This window comes from Mustela lutreola, chromosome 9, assembly GCF_030435805.1.
Source record: "Mustela lutreola isolate mMusLut2 chromosome 9, mMusLut2.pri, whole genome shotgun sequence".
NCBI lineage: Eukaryota > Metazoa > Chordata > Mammalia > Carnivora > Mustelidae > Mustela > Mustela lutreola.
This window is the reverse complement of record NC_081298.1, coordinates 1,287,911-1,307,858: the sequence shown is the minus strand read 5'-3', so window position 1 is coordinate 1,307,858 and position 19,948 is coordinate 1,287,911. Positions and strand designations below refer to the sequence as shown.

Here is a 19,948-nt window from a genome sequence, read left to right as displayed (position 1 = left end):
TCTGTCAGTGTTGCGCACGGCGTCAGCTTCTTAGCAGGCACGAGCTGACGGTGGTGGAAACTGCCACAAACGGACAAGCCCTTCAGCCTCCACATGGAGAGCAGATCTCACTGCTGCAGAAGGAAACACGTTTCCCAGGGGCCCCAGCCTGCAGTTGGGCCCCCTGTAGACCCTCAGGCCAGGTCGCCAGCAGCTTCCCAACATGGGCTGGTGAACACCCTGAAACTGCCCGGCACTGGGCGAGGTCAGGTTCGGACACCGGCACGTGGAGAGGCTGTGTCCCCAGCACAGGTGTGCAGGCCGGTGTGGACGGCGGGAGTGAGCGGGCTGCGGGGGCAGCAGGGAGTGGACGGGCTTGCGGACTGGGAGTGCTGCCCACGGGGACTTGGCCTCTGGATTCCCGGGCGGCAGCTCCTGTCGGGATGGAGGGCCTGGAGCCCGGAGCCACTGACCCTTGCAGGCCGGAGCAGGTGCGTCTGCGACTGGCTTGGGCCACAGGCTTCTGGTGTGGGAGCCTGTGGGACTGGAAGCTAGCAGACCGCCCTGCGAGGCCTAGCGGGGTCAGACCTGGAACTCCGTCTGCTGAGGGACTGACTGGGCCGTGGGTGAAGTGGGAGTCTGGGTGGAGCAGACAAGGACGAGGGACAGGTGATGGGCGCGGCCACAGCAGGGCTCGTGCGGGGCGTCAGGAAGCCAGTCCTCTCTGCTTGCCTGCACCCACCGTTAGCTCGGAGAGCCCCGGCTGGGCCTGGCAGCTGCGGGGCAATGCGGGGGCTGGGGTACTGGGTGGTGAGAGGGCGTGACTGTGTGCGCTGGGGCCATGGGGTAGGGGTTCCAGAAGGAGAGAGTGGGACAGGCCCCTCTCTCCCGCCTTCCTGAGTGGTCTGCATGGGCCAGAGCCCTCAGAGCACCGTCAGAGCCTGCGAGCCACAGGAACGCCCGGGCGCCCCCCTGACTCTTACGAGCCAGCCCCCCGCCTCTCCCCTACTATGGGCTCCCTGCCCCCCCCCCCCGATCTGCTCCTCTCCCCCATCCCCTTCCCAAGAGCCAAGGGAGTCCTTCTCACCAGTCTTTGGACTAACACTCAGGCCTGGGCACCTTCCTATGCGCCCCAGCCACCTCCATGGGCAGCCCTGCCTGTCCTGTGGCCCCTGGTGCGGGGCCAGCCCCCCTCAGGCTTCCATGGCCCCTGTCTGCCCCAGCTTCCCATGGCCATCCCCCACGGCCTAGCAGAGCGGGAACAGAACAGAGGCCTTTGCCAAATAAAAGGGGCCCTGTAGGTGTCCCAAGCGGCCCTTCCCCCTTCCCTGGGCCCCCGAGGGAGGTCTTCTCAGAGCTGTGAGACGTGAGTGTCCTGTGGGGCTTCCTGTAGCAGGGCACATGAGAGCCCCGGGGCGGCTGTTTGTTGACCCAGCTGTTGGGGCTAGAGGACAAGCTAGGAGCAGGACACGGCGATCTGGGACCTGCAGGCCCAAGGAGCGGACGTCTGTCCCTTCCAGCTGGGACCCCGGCAGCTGTGCGCAGTCCTCCAGGAACACCAGGCCGTCCCGCACCCCACCCACTCACCCACTCCACCCCTGGGGAAGCAGGGAGACCGGAGGAGGGGCAGGAGGGCCGACCCCTGGGGTCGGATGCGCAGCCCTGGCTGGGAACGAGTGCCGGGGCACTCCCTTGAGGCCGGCAGCCTGATCCCAGAGCTGCATGGGCGCGTCAGGTGCCCACTGCAGGACCCGCCACCCTCCAGGACCAAGGTGGCCCTCTGGTTCTGTCCGGGGGCCGCCAGGCTGAGGGCTGCTGGAGCGCCCCTGGTGGCTGGAGTGGGCATTACAACGCATCCCCAGGAGGTCCTTGTTGGGGGGCTCCCCCCCGCCCACCGCGCGCACCTGGTACCGGTTGACCACTGGGGTGGGACGTCTACCGCTGAGCGAGAGCTCTTCCTGCGCTTTGGACGACAGTGTTCGACCAGGCCGGGACCCTCTCCCATCTGAGACTTGTCTGCTCGCTCCGTCGGGCCGAGCAGACGTCTTACACTTCGGTGGGTCCGGTTCGGCGGTGTGGTCTTTCACGGACCTGGGTTTGGTGCCGCGTAATGAGTCACGGCCAAGACCAGTGCCTCCGTGGGGAGATGGTCTTTCTTTAAGAAACGGAAGGGCTGACGGCGCACAGCCTTCTTGCTCCCGGTTACGAAGACGTGCTTCGTGTCTAAGCCGCGGTCGCCGCAGGCCGTGGCACTGAACCGGGCAGCCAATGTGCAGTAAAAATGCATTTTCCGTCTGGCAACTTCCAACAAGAATTGTGCTAGGACATGAGAGCGAAAGCTCCTTCCTCGATAGAACACTCTTCGCCTAACGTGGCTCGTGGCGCTGCAGGACAAGTAGGGCTGGGGCGGCCCCCGCGGAGTCCGGGGGGCCCGGAGGTTTGTTAAGACCCAGTCTGACGACGCCAGCCCCGGCGGGTGCGGGAAGGGGTGGGGGAACAAGTGGGGGTCCGGGCTTCCCCGGAGCGCCCGAGGGGCTGCTGGTGCTGGACAGACGGTTCCGGGACAGAACGTGCGCCCCCCGACTGCTGTGCTAGAGCCTAACCCCCGTGTGACGCTGTCCGGAGGTGGGGCCTTGGGAGGTGACTAGGCTGTGAGCGTGGGGCCCCACGGATGGTTAGTGCCCCAATCAAGGCCACTCCAGAGAGTGGCTCCCCTGCCTCTTCACCAGGTGAGGACGCAGGAGGAAACACCCGTGTACAGCCCAGGACCCAACCATGTCCACACCATGGCCCCACTGGCCACCCAGCATCCCTCCTTCCGGGGGCTGGATGGAGGTCCTCTCGGTGACCGCTCAGGCAGGGGGACGGTGCTTGCCTCTTAGTGGCATCAAAACCAACGGCTGCTCCACAGGGCGCACCAGTGTCCTGCTGCCGGAATGAGTCATCGCGGTGACTGACATGGTGGCTGAAGACAACAGACTTGTCACCATGCAGTTCGGAGACCTGAAGTCCAACGCGGGTCTCCCTGGGCTGAAATCAAGGTGTGGACAGGGTGGCTCCTTCTGGAAGCTCCGGGGGAGATGTGTTTCCTCATCTTTTCCGGCTTCTGGAGGCGCCCAAGCTCCTGGTGGCGCCTGAGCTCCTGGTCCCTCCTTGGTCTTCAGAGCCAGCAGCTCCTACCAGCATCTCTGAGCTCCTTGTCACCTCTCCTCCTCTGACCATTTGAAGGACATTTGTGGTCCTGTATTGGGATCACTGGACCATCCAGGATAACGCCCCATCTCAGGGTTCTTAACTGAACTGCATCTGCAAAGATCCTTTGCCACATGAGGGGCTTATAGTCCCAGGTTGTGAGGATCAGGACGTGGGCATCTCTGGGACTGTGGTTCTGCCCCCGACGTGGGGACATGGAGGCCTGTGACACACAGGTGGTTCCACTAGGAGGTGGGCATCTCCCCAGTGGAGCCCTAGCCCCTCCTTGCTGGGACTCCAGACCCTCACACTGATTTCACAATCTTGCCAATGTCCATGGCCACTCCCAGGAGGATCCCGTGTGGCAGCTTCGTCCTGCCCACAGGTCTAATAAGATCCCCTGCTTGAGCCAAATGTGATCTCGGGGCTGATCGTGGACCCAAAGGAAGTGTGGCGGCGTGAACCAGACTAGGAGGGGCCTGCTGGAGGCCGAGGAGGGGGCTGCCAGGGCCCGGTCCGTCCATCTGTGTGTGGGCCTCCCTCCCCTGCCCTGCACTGTCGGGGAGAAGGTGTTGGTGGGGAGGGCCGAGGAGCAGCTGCCCAAGGCCCGGATCCCACTCCTGTCCACCGTGGGTGGGGCCCTTAGGCCTATATCTCCTGCCCTCTCCCTGCCCAGAGTTTCTGGTGCCTGGCATTGGCCAACCTTCCTCAACTTGGGACATGTCCTGAGCAATCCTATGTCCAGGGCTGCGCTCACCCCTGCGTGGGCCTGAGCGCCAAGCATAGCTGGGCTGGCAGAAGCCCCCCAGGCCTGCCGAGTGCTCCCGGGGCCGGGGGGGGGGGGCCCGGTCCTTCTGACGGCACATCGCAGCACGGTTACGGGCAGACACACTTCTCTTTCCAGCCTCCCTCCTGTGAACTTGAAGAACGGAGAGATCGTGGTTTTATTCGTGGAGCAGAATGTGCTAGAGTGCGGGGTTCCCCGTGCAATGCCCCCACGCACAGCCGCCACGGGCAACACCCCTGCCAGAGAGCGCTTTTGCAACCACAAAAGCGTGAACCCCCCCAAATCCAGGTTTGCCTCAGGTTGCCTGGGGCGTTGCGTTCTTGGGCTCTAGACGGACAGGGAGTGAAGGCCGCCGCTGCGGTGTCACACAGCCTCGTGGCCGCCCTGAACCCCTCCGGGCCTCCCGCAGGCCGGGCCGACTCTGGTCTCTGTGCCGTCTCCACATGGTGTCCGGTGGCCCCACGCGGCGTGAGCCGCTACACCTGCCACCATCCCTCGCTTACGCGCTGAGGGTCCCTCCCTGTCTCCGAGTCCTGAGAGCGCATGTCTTTCTGGTCTGGAGGGTCTTCTGTGGTCTGCGGGACAGCAGTGTGTTTATCTGTCCCCCGCAGGACGACAAGTCGCCCAGTTACGTGCCGACGTGCATGTCTTTGTGGGGCCCTTGCTTAGGCGCGTGGTGCTCTCAGTCCTGGGGCTCTGGGGTGACTCGTGTCCCCGAAACTCTGGATGTTGAGCTCCTAACCCCCAGGACCTCAGACCTTGTTTAGAACTAGGGTTGCTGCGGATGGGAATTCGTTACGGTGAGGTCGTTAGGGCAGACCCCAAACGTGGCTGGTGTCCTTCCACGAAGAGGACATTGGGATGCAGACATGCACACAGGGAGGGGCCCCAGTGGAGACAGAGTGTCGGAGCTCCTGCTGGCCAGAGAGGCCCGCAACCTGCTGAAGCTGGAAAGGCCTGGGACCCGCCCTTCAGGAGCCAGCCCCAAGGACAACGTCGCTTTGGACTTCCGGCCTCTGGACCTGGAGGACAGCCCGCTGTGCTGGGGAAGCCCCACGTCTGTGGGGCCGGTTCCGGCAGCCCCACACATGGGGCGCACTGGTGTGCACGATCCGTCTCTTCCGGTCCCGCAGCCCACGAGGTCGCCGCGCTGTCGTCCAGGTGCCATGGAGGACTCAGGCACAGGCGGCCCCAGCCCATGGCTTCTCTGCTCACCCCAGTCACTGCTGGCTCCCGGCACCCACACTTCAGCCTCTGGGGACCTGGAGAAGTTGCACTCATGGAGCAGGAGGCTGACATTAGCCTCAGACAGTCACCCATCAGTGAGTCAGGAGCCCCCCGAGCAGACCCTGTGTCTCCTGCTGGTTTCAAGTGAAGGTGCTTGGACACATTTGCCCTGCAGCCCCCCAGCCCTGCAGCCCCGCAGCCTCGCAGCCCGCAGCCTGCAGCCCCGCAGCCCTGCAGCAGCCCAGCGCAGTCTGCGGCTGACGAGGCACCAGCAGTCATTTCTGCAGGAGAAGCGGCTTCGGCTCCCTCTTTCTTTCCACTGCTGTGCGGCCAGTTCCCTGAAACCCCATTCGTCAAAGCTGCAGGCTGAGGAGGGACCACGGCAAACAGAGGCCACGGCCAGCCCTGAAATGACCTTGGCCGCGGGAAATGCCCTTTGTGATGTCACAGTTAATTACTGCTGGGAGAAAGGCCAGTGCCCAGTGAGTGAGCCGTGCAGGCAGACCTGCTCCCTGGCGCTGGGCACAGGGGCGGGGGTGGCAAGCACTGCATGGGGGGGCTTCAATCCTGACGCCTTTGTGGGGCTGCTCAGGGGCTTAAAGTTCCTGCTCCAGGTGGCCCTGGTGAGGAGGGAAGTGCGGGGGCAGGGTCAGTCACCGCTCCGGGGGGACACAGGCCCAGAAATGCAGCAAAACTGCCTCCCGTGCGCACACCCCTTCCCTGCACAGCGAGGCCCTGCTATGCATCGTAGTGGGCTCTGCTCCCAGACACCCACTGTCTCCTCCCAAAACCCCTGGGGTTGGGGGACCCCGTACCCTTAGAACAAAGTCAGACTCTTTCACCCGGCCCGGCCCCCACATGGCCCCCGCCCGGTCCTTGGCTCTCTCAGGGCTCCCTGCCTGTTTGCGGGTCTCCGCAGCCCTGGGCTGTGCCCAAGCCAGGCCCCTCACCCCCGCCAGGCACGCAGGGCCCTTGGATGCGTTCTGCTGTGCCATAGACGCAAACCCCAATCCACTAGGAGCTCAGGCTTTGCGGGACTCTCGGGCCACGACCCTGTACACAGGGTGCCCACCACAGCGCTGTGGCCCTGCCACGGAGCCAGCCCAGGGAGGTGGGGGTCATTGGCAGCGCAGCATTAGCGGCCCGTGTGAGCTCCGTCAGACCGGGCGTGCAGAGCCCTGGGCACCCTTCACCCAGCAAAGGCCGCCAGCCCACAGCTCCTCCGGCCATACCTGCTTCAGCCCCACTGGGCTGCGTGCCATTGACCGGTGTTATTTTGACAGATGAGGAAACTGAGGCACAGAGTGCCTACGTGGCCCAGGGACCCCCAGCAAGGAAAGGGCAGAGCCAGGGGCAGACGCCGGGGTTCCGAGCTGGCAACACGTCCTCCTGTGGGCTGCCCTGACCTCGGGCCCCCGGGCCTGGGCTTCTGGGAAGAAAGACCTAACCCCCCTTCTGACTCACGGCTGCCCACCCGGCCAGGCCTGGGGCTGGGGATGGATCGAAGTCCTTGCACCATCCCCCATCCCCACGGCCTGGGAGGTGACCGGAGATGAGCTGCGAAACGAGGAAAAACCCTGGTTCCTGGCAGCAGAAACAACTTCAGCTTTCGCCTCTTGGCCAGAATCAATGCCGGGTCTGCAGGCAGCCCATCCCAGGCTCAGCGGTGCTCCGGAACCGGCTGGAGGGCCCAGCTGGGGGCTCGGGATGGGGGGCTTGTCTGCGGGGTGTTGGCAAGGGGACACGTGGAGCCCGGGAAGCCCTGGTGGGGGGCTCCTGGCCCTCGTAGAAGCTGGGGGCCGCCCCGGTCTGCACCCCTCCCCGTGCTCTTCCCCGTGCCACGGTTTCCGGGCCTAAAACCAGCACCAGGCCACGAGCTTCTGACATGCGGCTTATCGCTGGGTGCAAGTGCGGCCCACGGCAGGGGCCCGGTGGCTGCTGGCTGTGCCCTGGCGGGAGCCTTCCTTCCCGCCTGCCTGCGTTCGGCCCCCCTCTGCCCCGAGTCCACCTTCCCCAGAGCCGTGCTGGGCCGCTGGCCTGTCCCCTTGGCTCTGCTCAGTGGACTTGGCCTCAACCTCTTGCTCTTTCTGTTCCGGAGACACCGTAAGCGGCCAAAGGGCACTGAGGGGGCCCAGGCTGGCCCCTGTGGCTGGGCTGAGCCCCTCAGCGACCCTGCAGGGTGGGGACAGGGCTTCGAGTGGCCGCCTCTGGGAAGGGGGCCACCCCGACAGAGGTAGACATGGACGGGGCACCAGCTGAGGTTTGGAGAGAACAGGTAGGGGTTCTGGACTCTCCCAGGAGGTGGAGGGGGCTCTGGAAATTATCCCAGGGGTCCCGTGGCTCGCCCACTTCTGCCCAGACAGGGGGCTGGAAGGTTGGGATAAACACTTTCTGGATCGGAACGTGGGAACGTCTCTCTGGCCTGTGTGGGAGAGGCTGGGGCAGCCTGCTGTGAGCGCTGGGGGGCAAGGCCCCCACCACAGGAGAGAGGACCCCCCAGGACACCAGCATGCTCCCCGACACACGGGACGGACGCTGCAGAGACAGAATGAGGCGAACGCCTTCTGCCCGGCCAGAGTGGGGCCTTGCGACCGTGGGCCACGGCCATCTTCTGGGTCCCTCCACTCGGGGTCTCATCCCCAGCGGCTGTGGGGACGGACGCTTTCCACCACCAGCCTCAGCTCCCTGTTCCCTCACTCTCCTGGGAGCAGCGGGGGCCTGGTGGCCGCCGCGGTCACGGCCGCGTGCCAGGCTCCAAGACCAGCAACGGCCCTCTCTGTTATCAGCGATGCCATTCGGCGCTCAAGTTTGGGGCAAGGATCGTTTTGAAGCCGCTGTTCACTTTGTGACCGAGCCCGGTCTTGGGAGACGGGTATATTTTCAAGGGGCATTTCTGACACATTTATTGGTGGAGCTCATTAAAAAGCCCGACCTGGTCTTGGCGGGAGCGTCATTGCCGTATTTAATCACACCTCCAGAAATCACAGCCTGTGATGGGAATCGCTGGAGAAGGGGCGGCTTCTGGTGGGTGGGGGAGGGGAGAACCCCAGGACCCCCCGGGGAGTGGCCCGGCCCGGGGAGTGGCGAACCCCCCTCCACGCCATCCAGGCTGTCGCTCTGATTGAGGACTCAGTGGGGCTCCAGCCCCGGCCCTGAGGGTTTTGTGGGGTCAGGCCCCAGGGCAGGGGTCTGGGGCAGAAGGTGTGGAGGAGGGAAAAGCCCCCAGTCTCGAGGAACTGGAGTCTGAGGCACCCCCACCCCCTCGTGGGCCGTGTGAACGTGCAGTGCTGGGCGGGGGTTGTCCTGGGTGCATCGGAGCCCAGCCCTGGGGGGTCCGGCGCACGGCTGCAGCGAGGGGGGTGGGAGCGCCTGGGGGGATGGGCCCCTGGAGGCTTGGACCGTGAGCCGCTGCTTTCCCGGCGCCCGATGGCATCCAAGCTGCACACCTTTCCGAGGGCTGTCCTAGTGCAGGCTGGACCTTCACAGCTAGGTCACTGCCCCCAGACACAGGAAGGGCACGTGGGAACTCTGCTCTGCTTCCAGAGGTCGGGCACAAGTGGCGGGCACCTGCCCCCATTGGCCCAAAGGGGCAAGGGACTCCAACAGCCCCTCCCCACCCCCGGAGCCCCTCCCAACATCCGACTCAACTTGGCTCCTTGGAAAAGGCTATTCTTGGGTATGCGCAACAGCTGTTGCGCGCGGGGCTCTGCGCTGATGTCAGCCTCCCAAAGTGTCCGGGTCTGGTGCTGAGGCCGCCTCCAGCCCTGCTGGACAGATGCCCCCCGAGCTTGCTGAGCGCTGGGTTGTCCTGGCCTGGCTCTGTGGGGAGGGCTCCAAGCAGCAGCTGGCAGTCTGTGTCCTGATGCTCGGGCCTCACCGGGAACTAGGGCAGGCCTGAGACCGTGGGGATGGATATCGCCTCCTCCAGGAAGCCTTCCTTACTTCCATCTCATCCTGTTACCATGTCATTGCTGGTTCAAAGCTGGGCTCTCCAGGGGAGCCCTGGGCTGTGTCTGAGCTGGTGTTTGGGTTCAATTCTACACCAGGCCATGTGCTAGGTCCCTTCTCCAAGGGCTGGCATGGTGACCACCCGAGCCCTGAGAGGCTGTGTGCCTTGTCCCAGAACCCAAGAGAGCAGGCGCCCAGTGCAAGCTCAGCAAATGTCTCCTGAATGAGTGAATGGATGTGCACCCCACCTCTGTCTGTATGACAGGAGAACAGAGGACCCCTCCAAAGGGGGGTGCTGCTGCTGGGAACCCCTTGTTCCCGGGGAGGAGCCAGGGTCCAAGGGGCACAGCTCACAGTCTGGGGCCATTGTCATGTCCACAGCTTTGGTTCTGAGGGGCCAGAACCCTTCCCAGAGCTGTGCCTGTTCACCCCCCACATTGTCCCCAGTCCCTTTCCCTGTCTCTTGAGCCCAGGCCTTACCCCCAGCCCCTGTTCCCGTGCCCCAGCCCCTGCCAAGAAAGGAGCCCTTGGGCCTGGGGGCTGCTGGCACAGCTGATAGTTACTGAAAGCTCCGGGAAGGAACCGAAACGGAGGCCAGCATGGAGGTGGAGGGGTCATGATGGACAGAAGGAAATTTCTATTTTTTGGCGTTCAGCGGCCTCCGCAGTGACATAATCAGGAGGTTTTTACTGACCGGGCAATAAAACAGCTCACGGCGGCAGACGCACATCCTTCAGCAGAGCTGGCCGCGGGCCCCACGGCCTTGGCGAAGGTCACTCCTGGGGCTCAGAGAGGCTGCCTCAGGGCTGCTGGCCCCCAGAGACTCAGCCCCAAACACGGGCCGGCCCGGGGGGTGGGGGGCTGCAGTCAGTCCCGGACACAGTTGATGCAGACCCGCAGCTTGATGCGGGGGAGCCCCTGGCCCCTCTCACACGCCCCGCTCCTGGGAGCTGGCCCTGACCACCCCTCCGGCTCTGCCAGGGGTGCCCCTCGGGCGGTGGCTGGAGCACCCGCTGGCAATCTCACCTCCTCAAATCCAGCAGAGGTTAGCTTAGCGGGGGAAAGGGTGTCGTGAGGGCAAGGGTTTTTGTTGAGTGGAGAGATGGTGGGTCAGCGTGGACTGCACAGGCTTCAGGGAAGGGGGCACTGGAGTCGGACCGGGGTCCTCATGCCTGCCCTTGAGCAGAGACACCAGTAGCGGGGACCCCCGGCTCTGCTGTGCGGGGACAGGACCTCACTGCTGACCAGAGCAGGCAGCGAGAAGCAGGACGTGCCTCACCCACAATCTCAATCCTGAAAAAGCCAGGATCACGTGACTCATGGGGTTTCTGTGCTCAGGGGTCAGGGGCGCTGCAGCCATCGCAGTGGGGCCCGAGCTCAGAATCCTCTTCCACCTGCAGGGAGCTGACAGCCCCAGGAAGAGCACGGGGCAGGGGAGGGGAACTGATGCCCAGGTTGCGTACCGGTTTTCCATGATGTGTCATGAACTCAGACACACTCAGCACCTGGGAAGCCCACTCACGTGGCACCTGAGGTTCTGTGGCTCAGAAGTCCGCACAGTGTGGCTGGTTCCTCTGCTCGGGGTCCCTGGGCTGGAATCAAGTGTAGCTGGGGCTCGGTTCCTTTTGAGGCTCGTTCTGGTTCTCGGCAGGACTCAGTTCCTTGTGGTTGTAGGACCGAGGTCCCAACTGTCTGACTGTGGGCCGGGGCCACCTGAACATCCTTGCCGTGTGGCCCTAAAAGGTAGGCCCCAACCTGGTTATTGGCCTCCTTCTTTGAGACCAGCTGGATAGAGTCTTTCTGATACTTTCCCTTTTAAAGACCTCACCTGATTAGGCCAGGCCCACCCAGCAGATTATGCCTATTGATTAACTTGCCATTGATTGATTGGTGCCCTGATCTCTGGAGTCATTTTCCAGTACCTTTCCCAGCCCTGCTTTGCTCCAGGAGAGGGGACGATAGGGTGTGTCCTAGAGATGATAGGATAGAGGTTTTTACTTCCTGCAAGTTTGGTGAAAAGGAAATAGAGGACTCGGAGCCCTGCGCTCCCCAGGAGGGAAGGCTATCCAGGGAAATGCCCAAGACCCTGCGCTAGTGGAGATGGAAGGTCCCCAGAGGCCACCCTAGGGGGCTTCTCGGGCTTTGCTGCCCTCTGACCCCAGAAGAGGTCCCCTGGGATGCTGGATTCTTAGCCCAAGTTAGTGGAAGAGCTTTCTGGCGGGAACCTTCCTGGAGGTTCCTTTCAGGCAGGAACCAGCCTGGAGCTGGCGGGCCCCCTGGATCCGGGGGTATGCAGTGTCTCAGGCCTGCTTTGCCTCTTAAAGATACTTGAGGACTCAGGTTCAATAATTTATCAGGTCACATCATAAATTCAAGGAATATCTCCAAGGTTTTGAGAACCCGAATTTGACTTCCTCCGGAGTTTTACGATCAGGCAAAGCCATCCATCAGGACTGAGCAGAGATCCATTTGTTAAATGGGACAGCTCCCTTCAGGGCAGGCTACTCTGAGTGCCCGCAAACCCGCTCTCAGGAAAATCTGGGCCGTCAAGAAGGCAAATGTCCTCCAGGGATCCCGGCGTGTGGCCCCCCAGGACTGGGGCTTCTGTTGCTGGCTGCTTAGAAACTTGGGGCAGAGGAAAGTGAGGGGGGCCCCAAGGGGAAGGGAGAGCAGGATTCCACAGACAGAAGCCCGGGCCGGATGAGGCTTGCCACGGCGTGATCATCTTGTCCACGTTTAAGCCTGACCATGGGAGGTATGAGGGGTTGCCCTAGGCCTCCTGCCCCTAGAAGCATGGAGGGTTAGATCATGAAGAAACAGCAGGGTCCTCCCCTCCCAAGAAGGCCTGCCCATGGGGCTGGGATGTACCTGCTGTCCTCCCCAAAATGAACGAGAAGCAGACGTGGGAGCTGGGCCTAGAGGGAGTAGGAGTGGGACAGCTTCTCAGTAGGCAAGCCAAGGCCCACACACCGCCACCCTCACCACCAGCATCGTGACCACCATCACCACCACCACCATCACCATCACCACCACCCCCACCCCCATCACCATCACTGTCACCATCACGGGAGCTCCGTCACCCTCGCTGTCACCATCAACACCATCATCACCACCACCTTCCTCATCACTGTCATCGTCCCCATCGTCATGTTGCTGTATGGCCACTGTTTTCACCTCTTTGAGGAGGGGAAGATGCTTCTGGGGCAGCAGAAGCATCCAGCTACCAGCACAGAAGTCCAGAGCAGATGACCTCCAGTGAGTCCCAGATGCAGTCCTGGTACTTCCTTCCGGCACTGACAGCCAGGGCGCCTGCTTATGCTCACTGGGGCGGGTGGATCCCCACAAGATTGGTGCCGTCACAACCTGGCAAAGCCCGTGGGGCTCGGGCCCCACAAAGGGTGTGGGAGCGAGGCTGCGGGCAGGTCAGGCTGCAAAGCAGACTCCAAGTAGGGGCAGGAACTGCGCGTGGCGTCCCCATGGGCGGCTGGCACACCTTCCCCTGGCTGTGGGGGCCTGGCCACCCTCTCGGAGGACACAGGCCCCTCCGCACGGCATTTCCCCACCATGCTGTGACATTTATAAATGTTACATGCAGGGAACCAGAAAACCCATCCCAAATTAAACAAAACCCCAGTGAGCACCTGCGTGGGCCCCGCGAGGAGCCGTCCTGGCGGCGACGCTTTCATCCGCCCCACAATGGGATTCCGAGCGGCAGCCTGTGCCTTGGCAGCTGTCCAGTTCCTTACTCCAAATGGGTTTGGCACTTTTTTTTTTAAAGAGCACCTTTATAACAATCTCGGAATGAATATTTATAGGGCCAGAACGAGGAAACCGGCTAATTGTGGCTGAGATGCTGTTGGATCAACACCCCTTGGCTCCCAAAGGACAGCATGCGCCAGAGAGAAAGCTGCGCCCTTTATCCCGGGGGTCCGAGCCATGGAGGAGGCTGGGGGAGACACCCCCCCGTGCGGCTGGCAGCCTGCTGTGGCTGGTCAACGGCTACCAGGGGCTCTGGGGACGCTCTCAGGAAAGGCCCATTGTGTCCTCTCCCGCAGCCTGCCCTGGGGGGCCGAGTGGCCTGCCTGCACAGGGCAATGGCCCAGAGTCAGGGCTCTGCACCCAGGGGCGCCCATCAGGGGCAGCTTGAGCTGTGTAGCACGGGGGGCCTGGGGTCCACTGTGGAAAGGGGCCATCCTCGGAGGCTCCCCTCCACCCCCTTCCACTGAGCCCCAGCGAGACCGGCAGGCACCACCCCTGCATTTGCCAGAGTGGGGCGGGAAGGGATGGGTGGGCAGGGGGATCCAGGCTTCAGACAGGAGGAGGCCGCTTTGCAAAACGCATGTTCCACACGATGTCCCCGGAACCCGTGCGCGGGACAGTGAGGCTGCCCCTTTCCAGTGATATTGGGGCTTAATGGGTCTGAGGCTAAGCGGTCTTCGACATTTCCACCTTCGGGTGTGGGGTCCTGTCCACTGTCTGCGTCTTGAGGACGGCAAAGCCAGTCCTCCTCTTGCGCAGAGCAGGGAGCCCTGCGTGGCTCAGAAGAGGAAGGAGGGAGGACGCATGGCGAGAAGGGCCGGACCAGGGGCTTCCTGCTGATTCTTCTCTGTGTCCCCTCAGAGCTGGCTGTCTTTCCCGGCGCCCGGCAGAGCACAGCCAGCCCATGGGGCTCCCCCGGAGCTGGGGCACTGGCGGAGTCCCCTGCTGCTGTCGTGGTTGGGTGGCTGCACACCCAGTCATTTCTAGGCTTCTTCCTGCCCGGGGGGCCCTCCACCAGAGCCCTCTCACACGTGGCTGGCCCCCACTTACCTCAGCCCCCTGGCCACCAAGGCCACATCCATCCTATACTATCTGTCCCCAAACTCCTGGGAGAGTGGCCAGGCTGCCGCCAGGTCCCCCACGCTCTCAGGGGCATCCGAAGAGTGACTGGGATCCCGAGTAATGACCATGATGGTGTGGGGCCCACAGCAGGGTCTACAGAACGGTGGGGGGCCCATCACTGGGGGGCAGGCTGTCCCCCAGCTCTGTTGGGTGACACGGCCTGTGGGCAGAGGTGTGACCCTCCAGGCTAAAGCTTCCTCTGATGGCTGCACCCTTGCAGAGCTGGGAGAACTTTCTGCTGTGGGTACATTTTCGCATTTAAATGCAGCCAGACATGGCCCTGAACCTCCACTCCCCAACCCACCCCCGTGCCCAGGGGTTTGTGGTCAGGGCTTCATGCTCCCTGGAAATGGGACTCTGTCTCTCGGGCCAGAAGACACTTCTGTAGGGTGGTCTGGGCGCGGCTGCGGGGAGCAGGTGCGTGGACACCCTGGCTCCCGCGAGTCTCCTTGGCGTCCGGCGTCCGAGGGGAGGGCAGGCAAGTCCCCCACAGCGAGGAGACTTCAGGACGTGGCTCAGCCCGGTCACCGCAGCACGCGTGCAGGGGCCGAGAATGGTAGGAGGAGGACGTCGGGGCGCGGACCTCGCAGGAGGACGTCGGGGCACGGACCTCGCAGGAGGACGTCGGGGCGCGGACCTCGCAGGAGGACGTCGGGGCGCGGACCTCGCAGGGTCTCAGGCTCAGAGCCCGGGGAGGGGACCAGCCTGGGCCCCCAGCACGCCTCCCGCCCTGCAGCTCCCTGTCGGCAGGGGCTCCTCCCGGGGCAGGTCTGAGGCCGCCTGCACACACCGTCCAGGGAGGCCCCCAGGGAGCCCCGGGGGCCCCGCAGCCGACCCCGTCGCTGTCACCTTTCTGCAAACAGGTTGCTCCACTGACATCACAGCAGTGAAATATGACTTTCTCTACAGGCTGCCAGGGCGGTTTTCCCGTTTTCCCGCTGCCATTACGGCAACGTTCGCACGTTTGTTTTGCCATGTGTGTACGTGTGGGTGTGCACGCGTGTGTGCGCTGAGGCCCGGCCCAGCCCAGGGACCCCACGGCCTGACACAGGCCTGGCTGGCGTGGACGGGTCCGTCCACGGGAAGCTGCTGGAAGCGGGACGGGCTGTCCTCCGGGCGCCTCCCCTTGCCCCAGGGCTGGCTGAGCCCTTCCCAGGCTGCCCACAGCCTCCCCAACCCGGTGGTCTTCCAGACCTGTGGGCGCAGGCCCTGGTGTCCCGGAGCGCCGCGTGGGCATCTCGGGGTGGGGGCGGCGCCCCACGACTGCCTCCAGCTTGCTCGTCCTCCGTGCTGGTTCCATCCCCGCCCAGGCCCGGGAGCGCCCCCCGGACAGAAGGGTGCAGGGCCATGGGCTTCCCGCGGCCGTGAGGACACACAGCCGCATGCCGCGTGGTTGAAACAACACTCGCCCAGGAGGAGCGTTGGGGTCATGTCAGCGGCTGGTGCTCGGGAACCCAGGGGGAGCAGGAGCTCAGCGCTCACGGCCCTGGGGCCATGCCCAGGGTGTGGGGTCAGCGGGGAGACGGGGTTGTGACGGATCCTCGGCCCCACATACCTTTGCTGTGTTTTTATTGAGGGCAACTCACCTGACAGGACCCAGTCCCTGTCAAGGGAATAACTCAGTGGTATTTAGCACGTCCGGCGTTGTGAGGTGACTACCTCTCTCATTCCAGAACATTCTAACCCCCCCGCCCCCAAGGAGGCCGGCCTCCGTGAGGGGTCCAGTCTGCATCCCCTCCAGCGGCCTGGGGAAGCCCTCTCTGTGCGATGCACGGTCTGTTCTGGATGCCTCGTGGGCAAGGTGTCGCAGCACCCGGGGCCTTGGGCCGGCTTCTTGTGTCTTCTTGCTGCTTCCACGCTGCAGGCCACACCACAGGTCCATTTCCCCTCTGTGGTCGGGTTTCTCTGTCCGCAGACGGGTGTTTGCACAGTCCCCTCGCTCAGCCCCAGTCCTCAGGGGCGCGTGAGTGTGACAGGCCTTGTCTGGTTTCTCGGCGCTCCTGCCTGGCATAGGTTCGGGGTTTGCCGGTGTCGCTGCGAGAGGAGCTACAGACCCTTTTCCACGGCCGCGGAGTCCCAGGTTCACACCCCAGCTTCCGATTTCACAACATCTTCCCCAACACTTGTTATTTTCCGGTTTGGGCTTTTGTGTTTTTAACAGCCGTCCCGGCCGGCAGGGGTGAGATGGCTTCTCACCGTGATTGTGGCCTGTCCCTCCTGACGACGGCTCCTCGGGTCGTTGGGGTGATGTCCAGTCCCCTGCCCATGGTTGTGGCACCGGAGCTGGGGTGGTCTGGACGAGTGTCAACAGTGGTCTGAAGGTACAACCAAATTTTAAAATAAAACCCAAGGGGCGCCTGGGTGGCTCAGTGGGTTAAGCTGCTGCCTTTGGCTCAGGTCATGATCTCAGGGTCCTGGGATCGAGTCCCACGTCGGGCTCTCTGCTCAGCGGGGAGCCTGCTTCCCTCTCTCTCTCTCTGCCTGCCTCTCTATCTACCTGTGATCTCTCTCTGTCAAATAAATAAATAAAATCTTTAAAATAAAATAAAATTAAAATAAAATAAAACCCAAGTTTTGTTTATTTAAAGATCCATGGAAGAGTGAAGTGACCAAGAGACGGTTCTTGGTGTCCGCATGGCGCTGGGGAGAGGGGCACCCGGGCGGCGGGGGGGGTCCCCACCTCTGACTGAGGCCAGGCCCCCTGAGGGCGCTGGCCCTGCCTTGCCCTTGCCCCCCCAAACAAGACCCCAGCCTCACCCCAACCCCAACGCTAAACATACATGAATGTCGTTCAGGCCGTGCCCTCCCCCCCCATCCCGCCACGTGCCGCCCACGGCCCCAGCAGCCTCGTGGCCGACCCGCCGGCTGGCCGGGGGATTGAAAGACTGACTCGTTCGTTCCTTCAGTGGCTCCTCTGCATGCAGACGGGAAGGTGGGCGACAGAATGATCTCATGTGGGGGCTCTTCCTGAACTAAGCCCGCAGCATGGGCCGCCCGCAGCATGGGCCGCCCCCATCCCCACCCCCCACGGAGGCTTCCGTCAGCACCCATGGGCCACGGCCCCACCTGACAGACGGAGATGCTGAGCCTTCGAGAGTCGGGGAGACGCCCCTCCCTGCCCTGTGGCCTCTCCTGCACCCCAAGAGGTCACTTGGTGGGGCCTTCCCGGGGGGCTGCAGGTCTCTCTCTTCGGACTGGAGGACGTGGCGGGAGGCATGTGAGGCCTCCCCCCCCCGATCCCCCCCAGCCCGGCCCCCAGGGATGGCCCTCCAGGAAAAGCTCTCAGTCAGAAGCCACTGCTCCCGGGGGCGCTCCTGGCTCCATTACTGTCCTCGAGCTTCCAGGAAATCGCCGCGCTCGGTGACCGCCCCACCCTCTCCTCTGCTCCAGGGACGGGAGGGCCTGTGGCCCAGAAACCACACTGCCTCCCCCACCCGAGCACCCGAGACCCCTTGCCAGGGGAGGGTCTCCGCCCCAGCTGACTCCTGGGACCCCCTGTGGGTTCTGCCACCATCTCTGAGCAGGGACGTCCTTCCTCATGCCCAGCGAGGGCATCAGCTAGGCCTTTCCATTAGGGCGGTGCCCCCCCAGCTTCTCCCCTGCAACACCCCCCACCACGCCCGGGAGAAGCACCCCATCCTCCAGGAGTCTACTCCCCTGACCTCCCTCCTGTGTATCCGCCTCTGCTCGGTTAGCAGAGCTGGTAGGCAGACTCTGCCGGGCCAGCCGGAGCCCCAAGGCCTCTCCCCTCTGCATCGCGGCCCCGTGGGTCCAAGCCGTGGCCATGGGGACTTAGCCAGCTCGACCCTCACCCGGCGGCATCCCACCACCCCCGGCCTGGCTGCCCTTGGAGCCGTGCTGTAGCCTCCATGCTGTCCCTGGCCCGGCCAGGCCCGAGTGTTCCTCTGGGCCCCACAGAAGCCTCCTTGACCTCCGACCTGCCCCGCCAGCCAGGCCCCAGGCTTCCCTTTCCCGACTTTTCCTTCTGGAGCTCTTCGCCGTGCAGCCGCACAAGCAGCCAGGCCTCTCTGATTGTGCGCGGCCTGCACGGCGGCAGCGGCGGGGACATGGCTACAGACACAGACGTGATCAAATCAAACCCAGGTTTGGGGCTGCGGTCACAGGCGTCCCTCCAGAGACCTCGGCAGCCACTCACGCCAGGTGCCTGGCTGGTAAGGGCCATGCAGGTGCCCACGCCGGAGTCTTTCACTGGCTGGTGCCTGGCCTGAGTCCATGGCCCCTGCAGGTGTGAGCCTGCTCCCCGTGGCCCTGCTGGTGAACAGACGGGGGAGGCGGGCCGTCAGGGCCGGATTCAGCCTCGCACAAGAAGAGGCATCACATCACTGGCCACCTTGCTGAGGACGCCTGGGAGGAGCGCCCGGGGGTGGGGAAGTGCTTGGCCACCTTCCCTGTCCCTCCGACACTTGGCAGTCTCCCCGGGGCGGGGTTCCATCAGTATCCAGGGCAGGGGACTGTGGGTCTGTCTTGACTGTCCTGGCAAGGGGCTCTGGAGGACAGCAGGGCCCCAGGCTGCGTCCACACAGGCGGACATTGCTCAGCACTCCCCCGCCCCGGACCTCGGGCGAGTCTGCTGCCTCTGAGCGTCTGCTCCTCGTGCAGCGGGGACGGTAGGAGGCCCACCTCTTAGCGAGGATTTGAAGGTCAGCACATCGTCACCCAGAAGCTTCCAGAACACCCAGAAATGCTGGCGTCGTGGACAAATGAACAGAGTGCTCTGTCCTCTGGCTTTGTCCTTGCGGCCTCCAGGACCACTGAGGACTGGCCACGCAACCAGCACTTCTGCTGGGGAGAGGCGGCCGTGGGCCCCCAGCCTTGCCTGTGAGAGCCAGGCTGCCGTCTGGAGGGTGATCATCTCTCTCCTCACTCCCTGCCCCTCCCCCACTGCGTGGAGCATGTCACAGGAGCCCCCTCGGGACAGGCCACGTGCCCACTGCCCCAGCCCGCCCACCTGCAGGCCAGCCTGGGGTCCCTGCGTGCCCTCACCCCTTGCCTAAGCTCTGCGAGCCCCTCCCCCACCCTGCCCAGGGAGGGGACGGGGCAGAGCAGACCCTCCCTCACGGTCAGGGAAAGCACTTGGACCACGCAGCTTGAAACCTGTGGGGTCCCCACCTCCTGAGGGTGAACACAGGACCCCTCGCCTGGGCCCGGGGGGCCTGTGAGCAGGGTCCGACTGTCTCCCACCAGCGGACCCACTTTGGACTCCCAGACCCTCAGACCTTCCCAGGAGCGCTTGCCCCACACGCTGGGGCCCCTGCCACCCGCCCCTCCCCTGCCCCTCGCGGGGATCCACCAGGACCCCCCGCCGTGGCACCCCGCATCCTGGATCCTGCAGCCCTGGTTGGGGGCCTGGGGCACCTGGGAGCCTGCTCTGAGAGGCAGAGACACCCCTTCCCCACACCAGCAGCTGGAGGTGTGAGGGGATTCCTGAAACGGCTTTCTGGAACAATAGGGCGTCTAGCTGCTCACACTCTAGAGGCCGGGACTCCACAGACAGTGAAGCTAGGGGTGCCCCTGCCTCCCCGGGGGAGCCTGCACCTGGCCTTCTGGGAAGTGGGCCCACCCTGCCATTGCAGTGCCCCACACTGCATCCCAGGGTCCCCACGCGGCTCCCACAGGGCTGGGGGACGTTGGCCTCTGCGTCCCGGCCACGTGAGGACAGGCCCCTGCAGGCTGTGCCTAGCACATACCCGTGACATCACTGCAGCGTGACCCCAGGCTGGGGGCACTCGGAGTGGAGCCCGTGTGAGCACTGAGGTCTCCCACTCACGCATGCCCCCTGGTTGCAGGCCTGGGGTAGACTGTGGCAAGCCTGGGGGCCTGGCTTGTTGTCCAAGGTGACCTGCGGTCCTCATTCCTCAGAGCTGGCTTGGGAGTCTCTGGAAAGACCAGTGACTCTGTCGTCACCTCGTCTGG

The 19,948-nt window shown here is 64.0% G+C and overlaps 1 protein-coding gene across 1 annotated transcript; it reads left to right on the top strand.

Moving 5' to 3' along the window:
• Positions 1 to 4,769: 4,769 nt before the first annotated feature.
• LOC131808229 (uncharacterized) lies at positions 4,770 to 8,107 on the top strand. The gene is made up of 2 exons (XM_059134214.1): positions 4,770 to 5,808; positions 6,469 to 8,107. The coding sequence occupies exons 1-2, from the start codon at positions 4,828 to 4,830 to the stop codon at positions 6,739 to 6,741; spliced, it is 1,254 nt and encodes a 417-aa protein (XP_058990197.1). The 5' UTR covers positions 4,770 to 4,827; the 3' UTR covers positions 6,742 to 8,107.
• Positions 8,108 to 19,948: the final 11,841 nt, after the last annotated feature.